Raw genomic sequence first — 26,061 nt, 5'->3', positions numbered from 1 at the left:
AATCCTGGAATTGGAAGAGGCCAACCCAGTCTGCCAAGAAGCAGGAATATTGCCTTCAAAGCACCCCCGAAAGATGATGATGATGATGATGATGATAGCTGGAGGGCCATCTGCCGGGGGTGTTTTGATTGTGCTTTTCCTGCTTGGCAGGAGATTGGACTAGATGGCCCAGGTGGTCTCTTCCAGCTGTATTATTACTCTAGGATTATTATTACTCTGGGATGGCTTGGCTCTTCTGGCTTGCCCACGCAGGAAGAGTGCTTGGAGGCTGCAGACAATGCTGTTGCTGTTGCCCATTTTGGGTCAAAAGATATCTAGCGGCCTGTGTGCCTTCTATGTTTATTGGTTTTATACTAATTTATGCCATGCTTTTGTCAAGAAACAAATATGGCTTCCTCTCACATGTATAAATATGTGAGAGGAAGCCACAGGGAGGAGGAGGAGGGAGCAAGCTTCCTTTCTGCTTCCCTGGAGAGAGACTAGGGCGCAACGGAACAATGGCTCCAAACTACAAGAGAGGAAATGCCATCTGGACACGAGGAAGAACGTCCTGACTGTGAGAGCTGTTCAGCAGTGAAACTCTCTGCCTTCCCCAGAGGGAGTGTGGTGGAGTCTCCTTCTTTGGAAGCTTTTAATCAGAGGCTGGATGGCCATCTGTCAGGGGTGGTTTGAAGGCAACATTCCTGCTTCTTGGCAGAATGGGGTTGGACTGGAGGATGGCCCAGGAGGTCTCTCCCAACTCTAGGATTCTATTGCCTCCTGATCCCTCAATCCCTGGTTCTCCACCTGTGGGTCCCTCCTCCAGGTGTTTTGGCCTCCAACCCCCAGAAATCCTAAGAGGTGGTAAACTGGCCGGGATTTGTGGGAGTGGTAGGCCAAAACACCTGGAGAGTTTCCTACTCATAGCCTCTTGTGTTCTGTAGTGGCGTCTTTTCTATTGTTTTTATAGCTGTATTGAAAATGACAATAAAGTTTATTTAAAAAAAAAAACACCTGGGGAGGGGCCCACAGGTGGAGAAGCCCTGGCCTAAAGCACAGCCTGCAGGAGGGCCGGTGTTGCCCCTTTAAGGCCGCCTCCCTTTCCCAAGCCACGCCCCTTCCGCCCTCCTTCCCTGGCCTCGTCAGCGGGGCGTTGCCCAATGGGAACAGATTCCCCCGCCGGGCCCCGCCTCCTTTCCGCGATTGGTTGAGGAGTATGGTAGCGCGGCGCTGATTGGCCCTCCTGGAGCTTGGCAACATTCAAACTGGGAGGCGGCGGCAGAAGGAGAAGGAGAGCCTGGAAGGAGGAAGGAAGGAAGAGAAGGACAAGAGACAGAAGGAAGGCAGAGAGAGAGAGAGAGCGAGGCATGGCTTCTTCTTCTTCTTCCTCGCAGAACACGGACCCGAGCGGGACCCCGGCCCCGGGCAAGGCCGCCGCCGCAGGGAGCGCCGCCGCCGGAAAGGGATCCGTCCGGAGCAGGTCGGGCAGGGCAGGGCAAGGCCGGGCAAGGTCAAGGGGGAGCCTCCCTTTCTCCCTCCTCTCCCCCACTGACCCCTCTCTCCCTCTCTCTCTGTGTCCACAGGCTGCAGCAGGAGCTCATGGCGCTGATGGTGAGTAGGCCTTCTAGACTATATTATTATTATTATTTATTAGTTATTATTATTATTATTATTTATTACCTTTATTTGTACCCGAAGGACTCGGTGCGGCTCACACAGGCCTCAACACAACACAACAAACACAACAACAAAACTCAAAAAGCCAAACAATAAACATTAAAGCCATAACATCAGGACGCATTTAAAACTAAAGGCCGGGCCACATGTAATGCATACAATCAAAAGTGCTGGGCATGGCAGGAGGTACGTAAGGACTGTATTATGCTGCAGTCCCAGCCGTGGAGGGGGAAGAGAGGGGTATCCCTCAACCAAGGACCCCTCCCCTTTGGCTGCCAATCAATGGGGACCCCTCCCCCTCGGCGACCTCCATGAGGACAGGCGCCTCTCTCTCTTCAGCCACACGGCTCAGGGCCACAGCCTCCCTCCCCCCTCCCTTGTGTTGCCATGTATATTTTTAGCTTTTGAAGTCTCCTCTGCTGTGTTTTCCAGTGTTTTTCTGAGTGACGGTCACTCCCTGGCCTGAGAGGGGCCTTGTGTCCACATTGGGTGTCCATTCGCCCACTGGTTCCTGAGTTACGTTAATACATGTCAACGCATGTGCAAAATCCCTGAAGGGAGAGAGGGGGGGAGGGAGGGCCAGAGTTGGGCCAGGCCGGCCTTCAGGGGAGGACGTTGTGGTCAGGCCAGGGAGTGACCATCACTCATAAAAACGTTAAAAAAACACAGCAGAAGGGACTTCAAAAGCCACAAAAGCAAAAAGACTACAGCGCATGCGCAAAACCACACATATACACAAACACACACAAATATATACGCACACAAAACAGATATACACAGGCTGGGCCAAAGCAACACATGCCAGGGGGTGGCTACTCTATATAAATAAAAATGCGTTGTTTGTTTGTGGGATTAGCATAACTCAAAAACCACTGGACGAATGGACACCAAATTTGGACACAAGACCCCTCTCAGGCCAACGAGTGACCATCACTCATAAACACATTGAAAAAACACAGCAGAAGGGACTTCAAAAGCCACAAAAGCAAAAAGACGCTACAGCGCATGCGCAAAACCACAAACATGCACAAATACACACATATATTTACACATAGACACAAATATATGCACACACAAAACGCATATACACAGACTGGGCCGCAGCCATACGTGCCAGGGGATGGCTAGCACCTATCTAAATAAAAATGCAGAGTTCATTTGTGGGATTAACACAACTCCAAAACCATTGGGCGAATGGACACCCAATGTGGACACAAGACACCTCTCAGGCCAGGGAGTGACCATCACTCATAAAAACACCGAAAAACACAGCAGAAGGGACTTAAAAAGCCAAAAATAAAAAATTACATTACAATGCATTCACAAAAGCATATATACACACATATATACAAACACAAAACACATATACATAGACTGAGCCACAGCCATACTTGCCAGGGGATGGCTAATAATAATAATAATAATAATAATTTTATTATGGTTCAAGGCAGAATAAAATACTGAAAACACTTAGGTCAGACCATAAGACTGTCAAAGCAGATAGAACCAAAACAAAGAGCAACGATGACTCCGCCAACGCCTAGAAAATGTGGATTTCAAGCCTGGGGGGGGGGGGGTTTCAACGTCCTGGCGGCCGGGCCCTTTTTCCTGGGGGTCCCTCTGCTGCCCCCCACCCCCGCCCTTGGAAGCCTTCTCCAGAAAGAATGCCGTTTGGCCCCCAGCTCAGGGCTGAGGAATGCTGGGAGTTGTGGTTTCGCAAGGCCTTGAACACTGCAGAACCCACGCAGCTCAGCCCCACTTTAACCACCATGGCCCAGGGCTGTGGAATGCTGGGAGTTATAGTTTGGGCAGGCCCCAGTCCTAGCATTCAGCCCTTGCAACTGGGGGAAAAATGGCTTTCTTTGGGCCAAGAGAAAGCAAAACATCAAAGCCAGGAAGGAGTTAATGTTTCTCTCCTACTTCGCTGATGTTGCCCCCCACCCCACCCCAGTGACCACAGGGAAGCCCTCCAAGCGCTCCTTCCCACCCCTCTTGTTTTAGCAGAAGGAGCCCTTCATAGACCCATAGGGTTGTGTGAGACCCCAGAGGCCATCTAGTCCAGCCCCCTTCTCCAATCCCCCCCCCCCCAAGCAGAGGGTTCTCTGGGGCTGCTGGGCTTGCAGTCACGGGAGGGAGACACGAGGGGGTCTGGATAGCTTGATCCAACCCAAAGGAGCGTCACTTGTGTGCCAGGAATCTGGGCCCACACACCTCCTACTTGGGGGGGGGGGGGCACTCCCTTCGCCCCCCCCCCCCCCCACTCCTGACCTCTTCCACCACTCACCACCCCACAGATGTCGGGGAACAAGGGCGTCTCGGCCTTCCCAGAGTCGGAAAACCTCTTCAAGTGGATCGGGACCATCGTTGGAGCAGCTGGGACGGTGAGTGCGGGGGGGGGGGGGGGGACACACCCTCCCTTCCTTCGGGATAGAGGTCAGCATCATTATTAGGAATAATAATAGTATCGCTTTTCTCCATTTCCAAGCCAAGGAGCCGGTGTTGTCCATAGACATCCTCCTGGTTGTGTGGCCAGCATGACTGCTTGAAACATCTTTTTGCCTTTTCTCACTGAGGCAGGACCTATTGGTCTACTCACATTCGCATGTTTTTGAACTGCTAGTTTGGCTAGGGCTAACAGCGGGAGCTCACCCCCAACCTGCAGCTTTGAACTGCCAACCTTCAGGTCAGCAGTTCAGCAGCACAAGGGGTCAACCCATTGTGCCACCCAAAGTCTTCCCAAGAGACCCACACACCCCCACTGTTTGAGGACCAGAACACCCCCCCCACCCCCCAATTGAATCTGCTCGCCCATCTCCAAACGCCTTCTTGCTTTATCCTCATCCAGAGCTAAATGCTGACCCGTTTGGGTCTGATTGCTGCCCCCAAACGCCACTTGGGACTTTGAAGGACGGAAGCTGGGGTCCCATTTGGGGAGGGGATCGGCCCCCAAACCCCCGGCCTTGGCTGACCTGGGCATTAAAGGCATCAGCCTGGTGGGAGAAAGCCAAGCCCAAGGAGAGCAAACCGGGCCCATCCAGTGCCTGGGTGTCTCTAAGGGTCTGTCTGGGAAATGGAGGGGGGCTGTTCCCCAATGCCACGGACCCCCACATTGCAAGAGACGTGGCCCACCTGAGAGGGACACCTGGAACAGCACTGGGATTGTGGCACAGCAGGCTGAGTGTCAGCTGCATTAAGATCACTCTGACCAGAAGGTTCGAAGCCAGACTGGATCGGAGTGAGCTTCCGACCAATTTTGTGTAGCTTGTTGTCGACCTTTGCAACCCGAAAGTTGCATCTATCAAGTAGGAAAATTAGGGACCATCTATGTGTGGGGAGGCTAATTAACTAATTTATGAGGTCATAAAAAGCACTCCAGCAAAAAAGCATGCAGGGAATGTGGAAGTACTTCCTCAGTGTTGCAGATGGACGATTAAAGCGACAGCTCCTCTGGCGGCCAGAAAAAGTTAAATAGCCTCTGTGTATATACGTTGTATGTCTAATTGGCATTGAATGTTTGCCATGTATGTGTACATTGAGTCCCCTGCAGGGTGAGAAGGATGGAATATAAATGCTGTAAATAATAAATAATAATAATACGTCAGTCTGGATGAGTGACAGTTGGAGAAGCGAGGCTCGGCTGTGTTTGTGTGCGCCCCACTTTCTCTCCCCTGAGGGGGACTCCGTTGAGGACAGCCATGGGCCAAGTTCCCCTCCAGGTAGTTTGGACTCCAACTCTGGCTGGCTGTGAGGAATTGTGGGAGTTAAAGTCCAAAACACCTGGGGGGGGGGGCAAGTTTGCAGTGCCTGGAGTAGTGTCCAGAGGAGGGCGACTCAAATGATCAAGGGTCTGGAGAACAAGCCCTATGAGGAGCGGCTTAGGGAACTGGGCATGTTTAGCCTGAAGAAGAGAAGGCTGAGAGGAGATATGATGATAGCCATGTATAAATATGTGAGAGGAAGCCACAGGGAGGAGGAAGGAGCAAGCTTGTTTTCTGCTTCCCTGGAGACTAGGACGCAAGGGAACAATGGCTTCAAACTACAAGAGAGGAGATTCCACCTGAACATGAGGAAGAACTTCCTGACTGTGATAGCCGTTCAGCAGTGGAACTCTCTGCCCCGGAGGGAGTGTGGTGGAGGCTCCTTCTTTGGAAGCTTTGAAGCAGAGGCTGGATGGCCATCTGTCAGGGGTGCTTTGAATGCAATTTCCCTGCTTCTTGGCAGAATGGGGTTGGACTGGATGATGGCCCACCAGGTCTCTTCCCACTCTTGGATTCTATGATTCTAGTAGAACCCTAGTGTAGGAAGAGGGCCCAGTTGGACCCCTTTCTTGACACAGTCCAGGTAGCCACCCAGACTCTGCTTAATTTTCCTTAATTAGCCCTTTTGGGGGGGGGGGGGTGAAGCAGAGGCCAGTGACCACCACCCACTGGGGACAATGGGAGCCGTTGCCCGGCAGCGTGAGGCTGGCGTGAGTGGGGATCTGCTCCGCTTTGAGTCGCTGTAGGAGTGAGAAAAGCGGTATATAACTACTATAAATGAGTAAATGAATTGCCCCGCGCAGGCGTACGAGGGCCTGCGGTACAAGCTGTGCCTGGAGTTCCCGAGCGGGTACCCGTACAACGCGCCGTCGGTGCGCTTCCTGACGCCCTGCTTCCACCCCAACGTGGACCTGCAAGGCAACATCTGCCTGGACATCCTCAAGGACAAGTGGTCCGCCCTCTACGACGTGCGCACCATCCTCCTCTCCATACAGAGCCTCCTGGGAGGTGAGTGAGGGGTATGCGGGGGGGGGGAGACCCCTGGGGGGGACGCAGCCTCCAAGACAACATGCATTCCCATTCCTGTGGCAGCACATGAACATGATGCCACATGGGCCTTTGCAATGCTCCCTTCCACCACTAGATGTGAGTCCATTTGTGCTGTCAACAGTTTTCAAGGGCAGTCTTGGCCACCCCAGGGATGACCGCATGCAGCTCCCATGGTTTGCGATTGGCAAGGGCCGGCCCCTCCCTGTGGGCCCAAAGAGCTTGCAGGGTAGTAGTAGTAGTAGTAGTAGTAGTAGTAGTAGTAATAATAATAATAATAATAATAATAATAATAATAATAATAATAAATCAAACTGCAAAGGCTCTGATTGCATAAACCAGTCCAGGTGGTCCCAGTGGGAATAATGGGTGCACTGGGCGCCATGCCAAAAGATCTTAGCCAGCATTTGGGAACAATAAACATGGACAAAATCACGATCTGTCAACTGCAAAAGGCCACCTGACTTGGATCTGCACGCATCATTCGAAAATACATCACACAGTCCTTAACCCTTGGGAAGTGTTCAACTTGTGGTTTCGTGATATGAAATCCAGCATAGAGATCTCGTTTGCTGTGACATACTGTGCTTTTGTGTCAACATTAATAATAATAACAACGAAGTATGGATCATGGATGTCGCAATCCCAGGCGACAGCAGAATTGAAGAGAAACAACTGCAAAAGCTGACACGATATGAGGATTTAAAGATCGAATTGCAAAGACTGGCACAAGCCAGTCAAGGGGGTCCCAGTGGTGATCAGCACACTGGGTGCAGTGCCTCAAGACCTTAGCCTGCACTTAAACACAATCGGCACTGACAACATTACCATCTGCCAGCTGCAAAAGGCCACCTTACTGGGATCTGCACAAATTATTTGCCGATACAGCCCTAGACACTTGGGAAGTGTCCGACGTGTGAGCCAATACAACAGCCAGCAGAGTGTCTGCTGTGGACTCATCCTGTTGTGTTAATAATAATAATAATAATAATAATAATAATAATAATAATACATCACAGAGTCCTAGACACTTGGGAGGTGTCCAACGTGTGATCCAATACAACAGCCAGCAGAGTGTCTGCTGTGGACTCATCTTGTGGTGTTCCAAATAATAATAATAATAATAATTTTATCTTTCTATCCCGTCTCCATCTCCCTGAAGGGACTCGGGCTGGCTTATATGGGGCCAAGCCCAAGACAACATACAATTAAAAACAGAACAACAAAATATAAAACAGCATAAAAACAACAAACATCATAAACAATAAAAGCAAGCATCCTAAGCAGCAACATAGGCACCCCTAATCTCATTTTTGGGGGGAAGGGATTATTATTTTATTTATTTAGCAGTTTTGTATACCGGGCTTCTCACCTCCATCAAGGGACTTGTGCGAGTTTCCAACATAAATACTACAGACAGACATTAAAAACATCATATTCTAAATCACATTAAAACATTAAAATAGTAAAATACAGTCATATAATTACAATGGTCAGCCCTCAGCAGTATGCAAAATGAGTTAAAGGAGATATGTTGGTCAAAATAGGTGGAGAGAACGAATAGTAGAATAGGAATAGAGCAATTATAACAGGATCGTTACAGCTTAGTTCAAAAATATAGTAATCAATTTTAGGACTTGAGTTCAGGTCATGGTTAGGAGCCATCTATCAGGAATTGTCAGTCTGAAGCGCGACGAAACATCCACGTCTTCAGTTCCTTCCAGGGTCTCCTGGGGGGCTTCTGGGCTTGGAGGGAGTGGGGCGGGGGGTTAGCTTGGAGAATTGGGGTTGTGGAGTGTCCCTTGGTCTCTGGACTGACCTTCCTTCTTTCCTTCCTTCCTTGCTTGGTGCGCTCAGAGCCAAACACGGAGAGCCCCCTCAACACAGAGGCCGCAGAGCTCTGGAAGAACCAGCCAGGTGAGTCCTTGCTCGGGGAGGGGTTCAATGCCCTGGAGCACATGCAAAGCGCACTCTCCTCCTTACCAGGGGGCTCCCAGGCTGTCGCGTCAGTGCTCTCTGGGCATGCACGGCTGGGGAGACAGGTGAGGCTCCAGTCCAGGGGAACAAATGGTCCTTTTGCCGCCTGAAGGGCTCGGGGGGGGGGGGTGGCTTTCAAATCCTGGGGTGGCCAAAGATTCCAGGTAGCGCAGTCCATGGAAAGTAAGTCTTGGTTGAATCCACCTTGACGGCCTGGGTTCCTCTCCATTTGGGGACTGAAGAGTGTGGCTCGGTGGCTTCATTGACCTCCCCCTGCCCCCAGCACCCAAACATATTTTGGGAGAATGGGGCAGGCACTTGGGGGACCCAGATCGGGTTGAATCCTTTTGAGAATGAGCGGAAGTTAACCACGAAGGCCAGCTCGTGGTTGTGGAATGGGACCCCCAACCTGTCAGGGGGGCAGAAGGGTCCCCGCAGCCTCGGGAGGCAGCTGTTGTTCTTCTGAGCCCCTTAAAGGGGAAGGGTCTTTCAGGGGCACGCTGGGGGGCGTTTGAGGTATATATTATGGTTTTGGGGTGCTTTCATGGGCTTCTAATTTCCTGCCTTTGATTCTCTTCCAATGTTAGCGTATTCAACTGGGTTTTTTTAATATCGAGAGCTGTTTGGCGCCTCAATCGAGAGACAAGAGGGGTAGAGTGTCCCAGGGTGGCCTTGCAGAAGGGAAAGGGGGGGGGGCACTTTATTGACAAACGTGCCTTTATTGACAAAACATTCATTGCAAAACTTTACATCCTGTTCCCAAAAGTATTTCAATACTTTTATAGATTGTATTGTCGAAGGCTTTCATGGCTGGAATCACTAGGTTCTTGAGGGTTTTTTGCGGGCTATATGGCCATGTTCTAGAGGCATTCTCTCCTGACGTTTCGCCTGCATCTATGGCAAGCATCCTCAGAGGTAGTGAGGTCTGTTGGAATTAGGACAATGGGTTTATATATCTGTGGAATGGCTGGGGTGGGGCAAAGAGCTCTTCTCTGCTGGAGCTGCGTGTGAATGTTTCAACTGACCACCTTGATTAGCATTTGAAGGCCTGCCTGAGCCTGGGAAAATGTTTTGTTGAGAGGTGTTAAGATGTGCCTGGTTGTTTCCTCTCTGTTGTTTAGCTGTTATAATTTTAGAGTTTTTTTTAATACTGGTAGCCAGATTTTGTTCATTTTCATGGTCTCTTCCTTTCTGTTGAAATTGTCCACATGCTTGTGGATTTCAATGGCTTCTCTGTGTAATCCACAAGCATGTGGACAATTTCAACAGAAAGGAAGAGACCATGAAAATGAACAAAATCTGGCTACCAGTATTAAAAAAAACTCTAAAATTACAACAGCAAAACAACAGAGAGGAAACAGGCAGGCACATCTTAACACCTCTCAACAAAACATTTTCCCAGGCTCAGCCAGGCCTTCAAATGCTAATCAAGGTGGTCAGTCGGAACCTTCACACCTAGCTCCAGCAGACAAGAGTCCTTTGTCCCACCCCAGCCATTCCACAGATATATAAACCCACTTTCCTAATTCCAACAGACCTCACTACCTCTGAGGATGCTTGCCATAGATGCAGGCAAAACGTCAGGAGAAATGCCTCTAGAACATGGCCATATAGCCCGCAAAAAACCCTCAAGAACCTTTTATAGATTATTTATAAATTTTATATATTAATATATATAAATGGGAGAAACAGGAAATACATTTGCAAATTCTATGACCTCTAAGGTGACCTTTGTGTGGTGACTTTTGGGGCACCCTCTTGGAGTTGGGGGGGACCTGGTGGGCCATCCTCCAGCTCAGCCCCACTCTGCCAAGAAGCAGGGAAATCGCCTTCAGAGCCCTCCCGACAGAGGACCACCCAGCCTCTGCTTCAAAGCCTCCCAAGAAGGAGCCTCCTCCCATCACATTCCACAAGGGGCAGGGAGTTCCACTGCTGAACAGCTCTTTCTCTCTCTCTCTCTCTCTCTGTCAGGAAGTTCCAAGATTATAATACCAAATAGCCACAACAATGACAACAGCTCTGAGTCCTGCTCCAGGCACTTTGCCTGACGGAGAATTGTGGGGCTGCAGTTGGGCCAAACTTGGGGAAATAGAGGGGATCTCTTAGGTTTTCCTTTGGGGGTGGGGGCATTTGGGATGCGGGCAGTGCAGGAGGCCCGTTATTGCCCCTCTCTCTTCCTTCTTTTCTTTACCTGCAGCTTACAAGAAACGCCTCCACGAATCGTACGCAAAGCATATGAAGAGCCAGGAAAGCTGATGAGCCCCCCCTGCTCCCCCCCCCCACGTGTGCCCTTTGACCTCTTCGTCCTCTCGGCCTTTGTGTGCTTGTATTATAGACTGTTTTTAAATTTATTGGTCTTTTCCCCCTCCTTTTAATGTATAAATAAACACATTTTAAGTATCCGCTCACTCTGTGTGGTTTGGGGGGGGGGGGTTCCGGGCTGCCCTCTCCCTCCTCAGACCCCCAAAAAGAAGGGAGGATGAGGGTGAGGGTCCTGATCCCGCTTTCAGCTCTTGGTTGAGGTGCAGAAGGATTCCTGGGAGTCGCAGAATGCCATTGAAGTTGCTGAGAGTGTCCCATTTTGGTCATTTTAGATCTTGGAGGAGAAGGGGGATTTATTATTATTTATTTATATTTATTTATTTACAGCTTTTCTATTCCGCCCTCCTCCTCACCCAGGGCGGATTACAGTGTACACATATATGGCAAACATTCCATGCCCATTTGACATACAACGTATACAGACATACACAGAGGCTATTTAACTTTTTCTGGCCGCCAGGGGAGCTGTCGCTTTCCTTGTCCATCTGTGACGGTGATGAAGCACTTCCGCATTCCCCGCATGCTTCCCTGCTGGAATGCTTTGCTGGAGGCTTCTTTATGGCCTCATAAATCAGTTAATTTAGCCTCCCCATTTTTATTTTTGATTTTCTTTTATTATTTTTGACTATTTTTTATATTTTATATATTTCTTTATATTTTCTCTCTTTTTTCTCAAATCTGCTCTTTCTTTCTTTCTTCCTCTGTATATTATCATTCCCCCTCTTTACATCTAAAAACAAAACACCCCTCCCCCTTTTCTTCCCCTCCCAACCTTTTTATCCTAAATAAAAATATATTGCAAAATAAAATAAAAAGGATTAAACTGTGATGCCGAAAAGCAGAGGAGGAGCCCAAGTCAGCTCTGGCTTGCTTTCGTGTCGGGTGGGTTTTCGTACCGGGAGGGCCCTTCCCGTTACGAGCTCCTAAAGTACCAAAAGTACCGGAGGAAATGGGAGGAACGAATTCTGCACACAACTCTCCTGCGTCCGTGATGTGCTGCATTCCATGCCCAAAAGCCCTGCAGGGAAAGAAGTCTCTCTCCTTGTTGCAAGAGTTGAATGCCTTGGGCTGGACTGACAGATTCATTTGCACAATTTCTGCAGCCGGGAAATCGAGGATGGCTTCTGCTGAGTCTCCCGGAAGCAAAACTCAAGGAGGGAGAGGAGGCGGTTTCTGTCTGTCAGCCTCGAAGGCACCTGACGCACCTCTGGGATAAAGGTGAGCGCCACCTCCCTCCCTCTCAGCGGCCCAGTCTCCCCAGTGCGGCCCAACACAAGGTTTCAATGGTTTTGCACACCACTCCTTGGTGGAATGGCTGGACGATGACCGAAGCAAAGGACAGCATCCTCCCATCGGATCCTGCAAAGAAGGCGACATGCCTTCCTGGTGAAAGCACAACTCCCCGGATTCCATAGCATTCAGCCCTGGCAGTTCAAGGGAAATTGCAGTAACCCTGCCATGCGGATGCCTCCGTGGCCAGCCTTTGGGGACAGGGGTCGCTTGACCTATGGCCAATTGAATACTGGTTGAGCTGCAACCCACATTGGGTGCATCTACACTGTAGAGTGGATGCAGTCTGGCTTATAACAGCCATGTCTCCATGCTCTGGAACTCCAAAGAGCTGCAGCCTGAGGAGGCAGAAGACCTTGCAAAACTACAACTCCCAGCGTTCCCCAGCATGGAACCATGGCTGTCCCGGAGGCAAGCGCAGCCAACCAAGGCAGGACCCTTCATGTGGCTGGAGAGCAAGGAAAAGCAACATTAAGAGACATCCCGATCCACCACGAGCAGCCCAGGAAAAGTATGAGATTTTACCTGTCCCTCCTGTTTGTGTTGCCGGCAGACGAGAATCCAGCTCAGGCCAAGGTCATCACAATGCTTTCATGTTGGTGACAGCATAATGTTTTCATGTTAGAAAGGTATTTAGTCTTCTTGCAAACTAAGGGAAAGCGTCAGTTCAACATAGCTTATTAGCCTGAAAGCTTCATGGAATAACCTTAGCCTGGAAAGCAGCGCGCTTGGGATATCTTATATTGTGATTCTTGGGGCAAACCACTAAGAAGGGCAGTAAGGTACCTTAGAAATACCTTAGTGCAGGCATGGGCAAATGGTGTTTCGGACTCCAGCTCCCACAATTCCACAGCTCTCATTCTGAATCTGGCTTCTCCCTTCTTGCACTTGAGTACGGAGAGTGTGTGCTGTGTGCTTTGAGATCTCTCTCTGCTTGTGTGTTGAGAGACACGTAGCGATTGAGTTTTCCCCTCTCTTGAAACCTTAGAAAAGATGGACGTTGGAGTAGCTCTCACTCCAATTAAGAAATGCAGTTTTTTCTTATGATTGTAAATAGACCTCTTGTGGTTTTTCAACCATGGGACTCTGCACCTTTGCCGGCCTACGCTCTGAGATCCTTTGCAGCCCCATCACATGACACTTCTCGCTTTGCTCGCTCATGAGCGAAATGCTCACATTCTGCCTCCTATTCGACTTTTGGATCCTCACCTTTATTTTACGGTAGTTTTCCCTACTGAAACCACCTTGAATAGTAAAACCCACCGAAGAGCTGTTCAGCAGTGGAACTCTCTGCCTCCTCGGAGTCTGGGAGAGGGCCCTTCTTTGGAGGCTTCTCTGAAGAGGCTGGATGGCCATCTGTTGAGGGGGGGGGGGCTTTGACTGTGCCTTTTTTGAACAGCAGGGGGCTGGACTGGATGGCCTTTGGGGGCCCCTTCCAACCCTAGGAGTCTGTGATTGTATGGAATCCATAGAGTCACCCTATTTCCCTCCGCCTGAAGTCGAGCATGCCCCCCCCCCCAATAAGAGATAGTAACTTATAGTTCTGCAAAGGGCAAGGGCACCAGACTGCACAATAGGGGTTGAGTCTTGGTCAATTTGCAAAGACAGTAACAACAGCAAGGACCCCACGAGGCTTTCAGGGAGGAGATTGGTCCCTGGGCTCCAGCCCATGGAAGGAGTTACAGTTTTCCAAGGACCATGGGACCGGTTTCCATCCCAGCGCTGCAGGGCTTTGTTCCTTGGCCCATTGGAACTCCATAGACTCCTTTTGGTGGCTTTTTGAATTCTGCTACATTCCTGGACTTCACTCTCTTCAAGGACTCGCTCTCTACCCATGAACTTTCTCCAACATATTAATTCATGCTGTGTCCTGATATCGGCTGCTTTTTATAATTGGTATTACTAATTTCTCTCTGGGGACCTGGATGAGAAGATACCTGAATATGATTTCTCTGTGTATAATTTCTATATGATTTTTATGTTTCCTTGTATTCCTGACCCTAGCCTGACCCTTTGCCCCTTTCTCCCTCCAAAGAAATATGTTAGGGGATCACCTGGCCTTCAGGAACAAAAGCCATCAGCGATTACAGAACCCCCCCCCCTCCCCCCAGCCAAAGACATTCTTGCATGGATAATAGGAAAGGATTCTTATCTCTAGCATCGGAGATGGCCCACTAGAGTAAAGAATTGTTTGGAAAAGTTTCTGTCACTCTTCAAGTAAGATAAGGGGAAATCTTCCCCTCTGCTTTTGTTTACTTCCCATTGATAGCATTAACCCCAGGCTGCCCTCATTGTTCTCCTGTCTCACAGCCAGGAAGGATCTGGATATTTTTACATATGTTGATTCACAACACTCAAAACACAATAGGTCAGCCCTGCTTGAGCTTTTTGTCTCGCAGGCCACATGGCATTTCCTTTGTTTAAAGACTGTCCCAGATTCCTTTGTGTTCTATCGTCCCGCCTCCCTCTCTCCTGATTTGCTGTCGCCGCCAGGCGGCAGAGGTCTCCCCATTGGATCCTACGAACCACTGGAGTTTCCTGATTGGTCCAGGGGCGCCGGGGGCGGGAGGGCTGCCTCCCAGTTGTTCGCCCATTGCCCAATCGCGGCGGGGAACGTCAGGGAAGCCGGGGCGGGAAGTTTGAACTCTGCAACTTTGAATTTACTATAAATATGACTGTATTGGTGTATTCTCCTCATGCTCTGCTGGCGAATGATTGCAGCTCTGCATCTTATTTAGCTGAATCACTAATAAACCTTGATGGCTTTTCTTCAACTTGGTGAGACCTTTCATTGGGAAGATCAGGGAAAAAATTGGGTGCTTCTCCGTCTCGCCAGGGAAAAAGAACTCTTTGATGAGTCTAATTGGTCTCTGCCTCCTGGCAAAGACCCCTAAATTCCAGCTCTAGATCACGGCCATTCCAATTCAGGCCCCCAAACCCCATTTCCCATCTGCAACTCATGGTTTTCCAGTCCTTTGCTCTTTATTGAGATGTCTACCTTAGAAACAGAATTCCAGGGAAGGAAGGAGCGAGGGAGGGAGGGAGCGAGGGAGGGAAGGATGGGTGGGTGGGTGTCTGTGGCAAAATCCCGAGCGCTGGGCCGAAAAGGAAGGCTCTCCTTCTTGCTGGTGGGGCAGGCGGGGCCGGCGGGAGCGGGGCAAGGGGCAGCCCCTCTGCAGGAATGTCTCCGAAGGGCTTTACTGGACACCCTCCATCATCTTCAGGAACTCTGCGGGAAGGAGGAGAAGGAGGAGAACGAGAGGTATCAGGGCCAAAGCAGAGGATGCTTGTCATAGATGCAGGTGAAACGTCAGGAGAAAATGCCTCTAGAACATGGCCATATAGCCTGGAAAACCCAACAACCCTACAAACAACCCAGTGATTCCGGCCTTCGACAAGAGATTCCCACTGAATGGCCCTGCCACCCTGGGGGGGCCTCTGAGGGGCCCCGGTCCCCTGCTTGAGGGGCAAGTCAATGGGGACCCCCCTGGGGCCTTGGAAGGAATGGCCCTTTGGCCAGCTTTGCCCAGCGTCCAGGGGGAATGCAAGGGCGCTGGAGGCGGTCCATGGGTCACTCTTTCCTGGCCGGACGCAGGGAACGGGCGCAAGACCGGCTCACCATCAAAGTCAATCCGCCCGTCGTTGTTTTTGTCCCCGTCCTTCATGAGCTCCTCAATCTCGGACTCGCTGACCGTCTCCCCAGAAGCCCGGAAGATCTCAATCAGCTCCTCTGCGTCCAGGTAGCCGTCGGCATTCCTGTGAAACGGGGAGGGGGGGGGGTGAAGGGCAGAAAAAGGTCATGGCTTGCACTTTGACCCTGCTTCTTGGTCAAGGCCGGGCTCTTCTCTCCTCCTCCTCTCTTTGCATCTCCACAAGTGAGCCCAGGATGGAGGGGAGCCGGGGGGGGGGGGGTGCTTTGTATTGATGTGGCATGCGGGATGTGTGGTGGTGGTGGTGGGGGGGGGGGTTTGGAGGGGTGGTGTGTGGTTTTGTGGTGTGTGATGGGGGAGGCATGCAATTTTTCTCTGCAATAGCACATTGGTCATCAAGCTCTTCCATTCTATTCTTGGCCCCACTTCAACTGCCCGGGCCCGATGCTAAGGTCTACTGGGATTTGTAGTGTGGAGGGGCAGCAACCTGGGCCGCGGGGAGCTTTCCAGGCTGCCTGGCCATGCTCCGGAAGCATTCTCTCCTGACATTTCACCTGCATCTATCTCAGAAGTTGTGAGGTCTGTTGGAAACTAGGCAAGTGGGGTTGATGTATCTGTGGAATGAGGTCCAGGGTGGGAGGAAGAAAGGACTCTTGTCTGTTGGAGGCAAGTGTGAATGTTGCCTTTGGCCACCTCGATTGGCATTGAATGGCCTAGCAGTTTTCAAAGTGTGGCTTCTTACTGCCTGGGGGAATCTTTTGTTGAGAGGTGGTTAGCTGTCCCGGATTGTTTCTTGTCTGGAGTTGCCCTGCTTTTGCGTGTTGTTCTTTATTTACTGTTATGGCTCAAGACCATGGCTAATTCCAACTCCCATCACCCCATCGCATTGGGCCAGGGCAGCCAAAGGGGGGGTCGGGCTTCGTTCATTAATCAGTGCAGACGCAGCAATTCCCTGGATATAATCAATTACAGTGTTTCCCAACCAGGGGGTCGGTACCCCTGGAGGGGTCGCAAAGGGGTGACAGAGGGGTCACCAAAGACAATCAGAAAACTCAGCATTTTTGTTGATCATGAGGGTTCTGTGTGGGAAGTTTGGCCCAACTCTATCATTGGTATGGTTCAGAAGGCGTTTTAATTGTAGGTGAACTATAAATCCCAGCAACTACAACTCCCAAATGTCAAAGTCTATTTTCCCCAAACTCCACCAGTGTTCACATTTGGGCATACTGAGTATTCTAATGCCATTTTTGGTCCAGATCCATCATTGTTTATGTTCACAGTGCTCTCTGCATGTAGGTGAACTACACCTCCCAAACTCAAGGTCAATGCCCACCAAACCCTTCCAGTATTTCTGTTGATCATGAGAGTTATGTGTGCCAAATCCGGTTCAATTGCCTCTTTGGTGGAGTTCAGAATGCTCTTTTGATTTAAATGAGCCATAAATCCCAGCAACTACAACTCCCAAATGACATAATCAACCCCCCCCCCCCCCAAATCCCACCAGTATTCAAATTTGGGCGTATGGGGTATGTGTGCCAAATTTGGTCCAGTGAATGAAAATACATCCTACATATCAGATATTTACATTATGATTAATAACATTAGTAAAATTACAGTTATGAAGCACCAACAAAAATAATGTAATGGTTGGGGGTCATCACAACATGAGGAACTGCACTAAGGGGTCACAGCATTAGGAAGGTTGAGAACCACTGGATTAGTAGATCCATTCAGTTGGATGCTTTCCAACCCAATGGGTCACACCGCACCCAGGTATCCTGACAGACCTTTGCCTTGGTTTGCAGGGGCCCTTCTTCCTGGAGAGGGGCCAAGGATTGGGCCCCAAAGGCAGCCTGGCCAAAGCACTCTGAGGAGTGCAGAGCTGACCTTTGCCCTTGGCCTGGAGGACGGAAGGAGGCTGCGTGTCCTTGGGAGGGAAGCCAAGGTGGGAGGGGGAAGGAAGGGGACCCCCATCACAGTGAGCAGCCACCTTGCAATCAGAGAAGAGCCCCAGAGGGAGGGAGGGAGGGAGGGCCGGCCATGCGCCAGCCATGCCATGCGCCTCCGCTCAGACCGCGGCTTCTGGAAAGTGCTGGAAGGCGAAGGGTGGTGGCCCCAAGGGGTGACCCCCCGGCCCGGCCCACCCTGAGCCCCCTCCAGTGGGCAACCACAGGCACACGAGTGCCACCCTCCGTGGAGTGCGTCAACCCATCTCACCACCCAATGCACCTGGCACACCGGGCGCAACATCCCCTTGATCCCAGTGACCACTTGTGAACTTTTGGGGAGAAAAGGCGAAAGAGGCCCGTTTCTGAGTGGTTTCCTTTGGGGTCATTGGAAGGTTGGCAATCCCATGGAAAGTGACCCCCTAAACGTAAACAAAAAGTGTGGAATGTCCTGAAAGAGTGCTTTCCTGTGTCTTTGTGTGGTCGTCATTGGAAAGTCCTTGCTCTCCTCCAGAAACCTGAATGGGTTGGGACTCAACGAAGAGAGATTCCTTGGGAAACGAGGCCCAAATGTGGGGCTGCTGCTGCTGCAGGATGAGCCCCCCCCCTCCCTCCATCCCCCCCTCCCTCAAAGACAAAACCTGGGTCCTTTCATGAACCTCCACCATGGCTTTATGAGAGAACCAATTTGGAAATGGCCTTTGTGGCCCAGGAACAAACATGGTTATATTTCAGGGCAGGGGTCTCAGGTGGGTCAAGGGCCCACTGAAAGTGGAGGGAGCGGCCTCTGCCCCCCTCCCCTCCCCACCTGTCCTCAGCTGTCCTCCTCACCTGTCAAAGATGCGGAAGCACTCGGCCAGCTCCTCCTCGCTCTTGCCCTTGGCGTCCTCTTTCATCTGGTGCACCATCATGACCAAGAACTCCTCAAAGTCGATGGTTCCGCTGCCTGCGGGCAAGGGGCACCCAGGGGTGGGTCAGCCTGCCTCCGTGACCCCCGCGACCCCTCTTCCCCCCCTCCGGCAGCCAAAGGCCGTGGGCCCGGGCTCACCGTCCTCGTCCACCTCCTCGATGATGGCGTCCAGCTCCTCCTTGGTGGGCGTCTGGCCCAGCATCCTCATGACCGTGCCCAACTCCTTGGTGCTGATGTCTCCGCCACCGTCAGCGTCAAACATGTCGAAGGCGGCCTTGAACTCTGTGGTGGGGAGAGAGGGGGGGGACCCAAGGGGGTTGAGCCCTCAGAGCAGAATGGCAGCCTGGACATTAGGAAGGACTTCCTGGGGGTCAAGAGGAATCTCCTCTGGCCTGGGCATCCGGGGCCGTCTCCTTCCTTCTCTGGAGGCCTTTAAGCAGAGCCTGGCTGGCACCATGGGTGAAACCCTTGTGCTGCTGAACCACTGAACTGCTGTGCCCGTACCTTGGGAAGTGGTCCATGCTCTAGCTGCAACCTGAATAGACTTCTGCAACACGCTCTACATGGGGCTGCCTTTGAAGACGGCTCAGAAACTCCAGCTAGTCCAGTGGGAGGCAACCAGATTACTAACAGGAGCTACATACAAGGAGCATGCCACCCCCCCCCCCCCCCCGCTATGCCAGCTCCACTGGCTGCCGGTCCACCTCCCAGCCCAATTCAAAGTGCTGGTTTTGACCTATAAAGCTCTATACGGTTCTGGCCCAGCTTACTTGTCTTAACACATCCACCCCTACGTCTCACCTGGTAATCTAAGATCATCCGGGGAGGCCCTGCTCTCGCTCCGGTCAACAGCGCAAATGCGCCTGGCGGGGACGAGAGACAGGGCCTTCTCAGCTGTGGCCCCCCGCCTATGGAACATTCTCCCAAATGAAATAAGGTCAACTCCATCCCTCCTGGCCTTCAGGAAAAAAATTAAAATTATGATTTTGGGACCAGGCCAATGGGCAGCAGATGTAACTTGCACCATAATGGACACTGATTGGAATGGCGTTGCGGCAGATGACATTGTGACTTTGTTTTATTGTTTTAAGTAATGCTGAATGTATTGGTTTTAATGACTGTTTTGTATTTGATTGTGTTATATTATGTAGCGGTCTTGCACCGTTACTAATGTAAGCCGTCCTGAGTTCCCCGTCAGGGGTCGAGAATGCCAGAAATAAATAATAAATAATAAATAACTGCTGACCTGAAGGTTGGCAGTTCGAATCTGCGGAATGGGGTGAGCTTTCACTGTTAGCCCTTGCTCCTGCCAACCGAGCAGTTCAAAAACATGCAAATGTGAGTAGTTCAATAGGTACTGCCTCAGCAGGAAAAGGGAAAAGGACACTCCAAGCAGTCATGCTGGCCACACGACCAGGAGGTGCCTATGGACAACACAGGCTGCTTGGCTTGGAAATGGAGATGAGCGCCTCCCCCAGAGCCAGAGGTGAGCACCGCCTCCAGAAGGCGGAAATGAAAGGGGAAGCCTTTGCCTTTGTCTGTATATTTGTATCTCATTGTATGTTATTGTAACAAGGTATTGAATGTTTGCCTGTTGTAATCTGCTCTGAGTCCTCTCAGAGAGAAGGACGGAATATGATGGGGCATGCAAGAAATCAATTAGTGTGTGTGTGTCCATTGCAAAATAAGATGCATGAAGCTGATTGGTTGGGCGATGCCCGGAGAAATAGCCGAGCCTGGGACTTTTGAATACTGTTACATTTTTCAGGCTTGAGCTATGCCGGTGCTTGTAGAGAAGCAGAGGGAGACGGAGTTTGGAGTGTGCTTTTGCTTCACGAGCTGCTGAAGGAGTTTCTCTACGTGGACAAAAGAAAAACCTTTCTAAATCTCTCATAACAGGACATTATGTGAATTAATGCAACTGACCACAGGATTGTACATATGTTGTTCTGAGTTACGAAGAGTAAACCACTTGTTATGTACTGTTCGTCTGCATGGCATAGTTTCTAGAACTACACATCCTTTTCATTTCATCACAGAATGTAAATAAAGTGTTATTACTGGGTCATAATCTGTTGGGAGGGGTTGAATCATCTTCCTGCCTGGCTGAAGGGGGTGGGACTGCATGGCCTTTGGGGTCCCTTCCTTCTCTAGGACCCCAGGATTCTCTCCCCTTTGCTACAGGTTTTTAAGCAGAGGATGGATGGATGCATGCCTATCTGTCAGGAGGGATCTGATAGTGTCTTTCCGCCTGGCCTTTGGGCAACTTCAAGAGAAGTTGAGCGTCTCCTCCAATTTGGGCCCTCCCTCCCTCCATGGGTGTTGGACTCCAACTCCCATCATTCCCCACAGCCTCAGGCCCCTTCCTTTCCATCTCAGCTGCTTAACACCCATGGAGAGAGGCCCGAAGATGGCCCATACCTGCCTTTAACTGTTTCTATCTTTGGCATCCCCCCCCCCCCAACTGTGAGTTCCCTGAGGCCCCTTGGAAACGCAGGCAGTAAAAACAACCCATAATAATGAAGGGAAATGGCATGGACGGGAATGGCAAGGTGGAGCTGTGGCTCTCGGCAGAATTGTCTTGCTGGAAGGGGCTCCCAGGGGCCATCTAGTCTGACCCCCTTCTGCCAGGAAGGGAACGCACTGCTCAAGGCACCTCTGAGAAGGGAGGTGGGCTAGGTGGCCTTTGGGTGCCCCTTCCACCTGCTCCTTCCCTTCCAAAGCCTCCCCAGGGATTGAGGGCAAGAAGGTCAGGGCTAGGCAGAAGGGGCCCTAGCAAGGGTCAAGCACTTGACCCTCCGACCCCCTTTGCACTGGGGATGCTCTCAGGGCCTGATGTCTGGTCACTCTCTTCCCCCCCCCCTCTTTCCATTCCTGGGGCTGTTTGTCATTGGATGCCATGGTGAATTATCTTGCAAGAAGGGCTCCCAGGAGCCACCTAGTCTGACCCCCTTCTGCCAGGAAAGGAATGCCCTTCTCAAGGCACCTGGGCTAGGTGGCCTTTGGGTGCCCCTTCCACCTGCTCCTTCCCTTCCAAAGCCTTCCTGGGGATTGGGGGCAAGAAGGTCAGGGCTAGGCAGAAGGGGCCCTAGCAAGGGTCAAGCACTTGACCCTCTGACCCCTTGCTCCCTCCGTCAAGGCCTTTGCCCTCACACCAGTTGGATTTCCGCTGCCTCTTTGTAAGGGATTGCGGCACCTTTCCCTCTGCACTGGGGATGCTCTCAGGGCCTGGTGTCGTGTCACCCTCTGTCCACCCCTGGGACTGTTTGTCATTGGTCAGCTTCATGGATGGATGTCCAGCTGCTTTCTCTGTGGCTCCGCAAGGGAGAAAGGCAGGCAGCCAGGCTGCGGAGTGAGTCCTGTGAGGGAGCTGCTCTGGCCACGGCAATGGTCAAGCGCTTGACCCACCCAGGTCACTGCTGGCCCTCCAATGAGTGGGCTTTCTCCCCTGACCCAGGGCCAAGCCAGGCTTCCTTGCCCCCAGAGACACCACCCCATCTCCAACCTTTTGACTCACCAGCAATCATCTCCTCGCTGAGGTAGGACCGGGCCTCCGCCTGCTGGTCCGTCTGCAAGGCAAGCACAAAGTCCAGGAAAGGGCAACACCTGACCCCTCCCGACAGACGGCCAGACTCCCTCCCTGTCCCCATTGGGCCCCTCTCTGTGGACCACCAAAGATCCCTTGGCTCTTATAGGGCTTCACTGGCTTTGGCCAGAAAGATGGACTTGAATTCCCCGCACAGAACTAGGCTGCTGCCTCCAGGCATCTCCCTGCAGAGATGCTCCAGGCCCTTGTGGACCAGGGTGACCGGCCAGTCATGTGGCCAAGGTGGACATCATTGGCTCAAAAATGCCCCAAAGCATCCCATTCCAGGGCAGCCTTTGCAAAGTGGGGTCTGTCCGGTCCCTTGGGCAAGTCCAGGATAACTTGGCTTCCATTGGGTGGCCTTTCTGGAGGCTTCATGGCTGCTTTGCTCCATCCTGGCCTTGCTCCTCTTCCTCCTCCTCCTCCTCGTCCTCTCCGGCCAGATGCCATTGTCCACTTGGATCTTCAGGCGCCTGTGGCGATGGGGGGGAGGGCGCTCCTCCTTGATCCCGGGCTATTCTTAGCCGTGGCCCCCGGGCTCGGGCCTTGTAGGGAGCCAGGGCTGGACACCAGCTGCTCCACGCAACACCTGTCGGCCTCGGATCGGGTTACTCCTTGGGGCTTCGTCTCTGGTGGGCGGGCGGGTGGGTGGGTGGGCAAGCATGAAGCCTCCTTGTGACCGGCAGCTCGCTTTCCCTGCTGCTGCGTCCTTGGCTGGACTCCCAAGCCAGACCCGTCCAGCCCACACGGCTGTAGAGTTCGGAGCTGTCCACCCTGAAGGAGAGGATCTGACCCAGCCAAGGGGACTCTTGGCTCTGCTCCTTTCGATGACTCTGAGACCCTCCTTGGCCCCATCGGCCTCCCCCAGACCCAAATGCCCCACTCCACTCCTTGCAATGACCCCACCACCAACAGCTTCAACCAGAGAGTCCTTCAGCTTCACCGTAACCTTTGCCCTGTCCCTTGCCATCTTCTGCCCTCATGTCCAGCCCCAACCGCCCTTCCTTGACCATGCAAACCACTTCCTTGACCATGCAAACCCCAACCTTAACCCTAACCCGTGGTCTTACCATGTTGGCAGGCTAAGGGCACCCCACTGAGAGAGAGCGAGAGAGAGAAGGGCCACTGGTGACGACGACGACGGGTCCCACACCTGCTTCTCCGGGTCAGATGGCAAACCGCTCCGTCCGAGGCTCTGGCACGGCCTTTTATACCTGGACAACTGGGCACGGCTCCGCCCACACTGCCCTCATTGGGCACCAAGGGAGGTGGCTCTTTGGTCAGCCAATGGCCTTCCTCCTCGGCTGCTCATTGGCCGGCCAGGCATTTTACCAAATTTAGCCAAGCCACTCCTGGCTGTGTCTTGTGCAGATATGTGTGTGTGAGTGCGTGTGTGTGTGGGACCCTCAGGGAGAGCGAAATCCTACCCTTGGCCTGACTTGAGTGAATGGCAAGGGACTGACGGCAGCCCCATCCTCGGAGGGGTAAAAATAGACCCTCCCCATATGGAGAAGGAGGCCGCAGGGTTGGGTGGTCTCCCTCCTTGGGGGGAGGGGGAAGAGGGGGTCTGCTCCCTTGGCCCCTGCACTGAGGTCTCTGCCGTGGGGAGGGCCCCCGGGGGGAAGGCATGCCGAGCACCCACCCCCCTCGCATGCCATGCCGAGCCCCCTCCCCAGCTGCCTCCTTGCATCCCGAATATTCCGGCCTCATTTGTTGACACCGGGATCCGGTTTCCTCCATGCCCAGAATGCGGGGAGAGAAGACGCCCGGTCTCCTTCCCCGCCCCCCAACATCCCAATATACACATAGGCCGGCCTTTACACTCCCCCCATGGAAGGACCCCCCCTTTCAGCCTGCATGGAAAGGTGGAAGAAGGTCTTGGGATGGGCGCCCCACTAACACCCACAAGGCACACATTGCCCCATTTTGGAAGGGCCCGGATTTGCGGAGGCAAGGGGGCCTGTGGGATGGAAATGGGAGGGGCTCAGCAATGGGTCAGGAAGGCCAGAGGCATTCTTGTTCTGGGCCTCCAAGTCGCCTGCGGACGTAGAGTGATCTAGAGGGGGGCTTTTCTTGGGCAAGGAACCTTCAGAGGACGCGGTGCCCTTTCCTGTCTGAGAAATCCTCTATTTCATAGAATCCTAGAATCAAAGAGTTGGAAGAGACCTCCTGGGCCATCATCCAGTCCAACCCCATTTTGCCAAGAAGCAGGAATATTGCATCCAAATCACCCCTGACAGATGGCCATCCAGCCTCTGCTTAAAAGCTTCCAAAGAAGGAGCCTCCACCACACTCCCTCCGGGGCAGAGAGTTCCACTGCTGAACGGCTCTCACAGTCAGGAAGTTCTTCCTCATGTTCAGATGGAATCTCCTCTCTTGTAGTTTGAAGCCATTGTTCCCTTGCATCCTAGTCTCCAGGGAAGCAGAAAGGAAGCTTGCTCCCTCCTCCTCGCTGTGGCTTCCTCTCACATATTTATACATGGCTATCATCTCTCAGCCTTCTCTTCTTCAGGCTAAACATGCCCAGTTCCCTAAGCCGCTCCTCATAGGGCTTGTTCTCCAGACCCTTGATCATTTTAGTCGCCCTCCTCTGGACACATTCCAGCTTAGAGTCAATATCTCTCTTGAATTGTGGTGCCCAGAATTGGACACAATATTCCAGGTGTGGTCTAACCAAGGCGGAATAGAGCATGGGGAGCATCACTTCCTTAGATCTAGACACTAGGCTCCTCTTGATGCAGGCCAAAATCCCATTGGCTTTTTTTGCCGCCAATGTTTTATTTACTCGAATCTAATGCTTTCTGTTTTCTGGCTCAATGGCATTGCCAAAATTAGGGTGGTGACATATTAGAATGGCTTCAGGACCCCCTGGAGCTCCTCTTTGATTGGCCTCGCCTCTACTTGAATGGCCACGTCACCTGGGAATGTGGACTTTGGTGAGGCATCAGCATTCTTTGGCCAAGAAGGCTCAAAACCGTGTCAAATTAGATGACTCCATGGCATTGAACCAAGACAGTTCCGTTGCTGGACGGTCTGGCGCTCCCTCCCGTTCTGTTTTTAACGAAGGAACCCTAATCAGGCAGCCACTCTCATGCGCACCTTTTGGGGCCAAACTACAAAGAGTGCATCTTTCGCCGCTAAACATTATGTTGGTCAGCAAATACTCTATTTTGGTTTCAGGGTTTTGGAAATTGAGGTGCGCATTAGAGTCGATGGTGTGTTAGACTCAAGTAAATACGGCACCTGGGATTCACAGACAGGCCTCCTGGCCTTGGGGAAGCTGCTTCCGGGATTGTCACTCCCAGCATCCTCCAGGAGCTGGCCATCCAAATTGGAGGAAAGAGACCAAGGTCCGGCATCGTGTGGGTCTGGGCCTTCAAGTCCCCTCCTGACTGATAGGCACCCCAAGCATTTCAATGGGATTTCCTTGACGAGGGAGACCCAGAGGTGGCTTGGCCAGTCCCTTCCTTCAACTCGCAGTCTACAGAACCTGGGATTCCCTGGCGGTCTCCCACCCAATTACAAACCAGGGCTGACACTGCTTAACTCCCCAAACCAGACAGGACTCAGTGTTTTGGGGTGTCAAGGCCACGTGTGTGTTGGTGCCAGCCCCACGCATTTCATCCAAGGAGGTGATTTCCTTCCTCTGAAAGGTCACCCCCAGGAGACCCACCCAGGCAGAACCTGCTTTTCATCCAGGATCAGACGGGATCTGATGCCTTTGGAGTGGGGATCAAATGATGGAACTTGAGGAGACGTTGGCCTGTTCTTGAAGATTTTGGGGGAAATGACCCCTGGCAGTTCCTGGAAATGGGTGGAGGTGTTTGGCTCTCTCTCTCTCTCCTTGTCAGCTTTGTGGCATCATGGCTTGCGTTCCTCCAGTTGCTTCTCCCTTCCTGCCCGTTTCAAGTTTGGAGCA

At 51.9% G+C, this 26,061-nt stretch overlaps 2 protein-coding genes across 2 annotated transcripts; one reads left to right on the top strand and one right to left on the bottom strand.

Annotated features, from left to right (window-relative positions):
- The first annotated feature begins 1,281 nt into the window (after positions 1-1,281).
- Positions 1,282-10,838, top strand: UBE2C (ubiquitin conjugating enzyme E2 C). Its single transcript, XM_067468342.1, has 6 exons — positions 1,282-1,459; positions 1,563-1,590; positions 3,951-4,037; positions 6,218-6,422; positions 8,319-8,378; positions 10,636-10,838. The coding sequence occupies exons 1-6, from the start codon at positions 1,347-1,349 to the stop codon at positions 10,692-10,694; spliced, it is 552 nt and encodes a 183-aa protein (XP_067324443.1). The 5' UTR covers positions 1,282-1,346; the 3' UTR covers positions 10,695-10,838.
- Positions 10,839-15,013: 4,175 nt separating this feature from the next.
- TNNC2 (troponin C2, fast skeletal type) lies at positions 15,014-23,333 on the bottom strand. The gene is made up of 6 exons (XM_060771803.2): positions 23,213-23,333; positions 22,074-22,125; positions 18,695-18,838; positions 18,478-18,592; positions 15,670-15,806; positions 15,014-15,279 (listed from the first exon to the last, which is right to left on the bottom strand). Exons 1-6 carry the CDS (start codon positions 23,213-23,215, stop codon positions 15,248-15,250), a joined length of 483 nt encoding a protein of 160 aa, XP_060627786.1. The 5' UTR covers positions 23,216-23,333; the 3' UTR covers positions 15,014-15,247.
- Positions 23,334-26,061: the final 2,728 nt, after the last annotated feature.

The sequence above is a fragment of the Anolis sagrei genome, chromosome 4 (genome assembly GCF_037176765.1).
Source record: "Anolis sagrei isolate rAnoSag1 chromosome 4, rAnoSag1.mat, whole genome shotgun sequence".
NCBI lineage: Eukaryota > Metazoa > Chordata > Lepidosauria > Squamata > Dactyloidae > Anolis > Anolis sagrei.
Note: the sequence above shows the minus strand (reverse complement) of the source record. Positions and strands in the feature narration are given on the sequence as shown.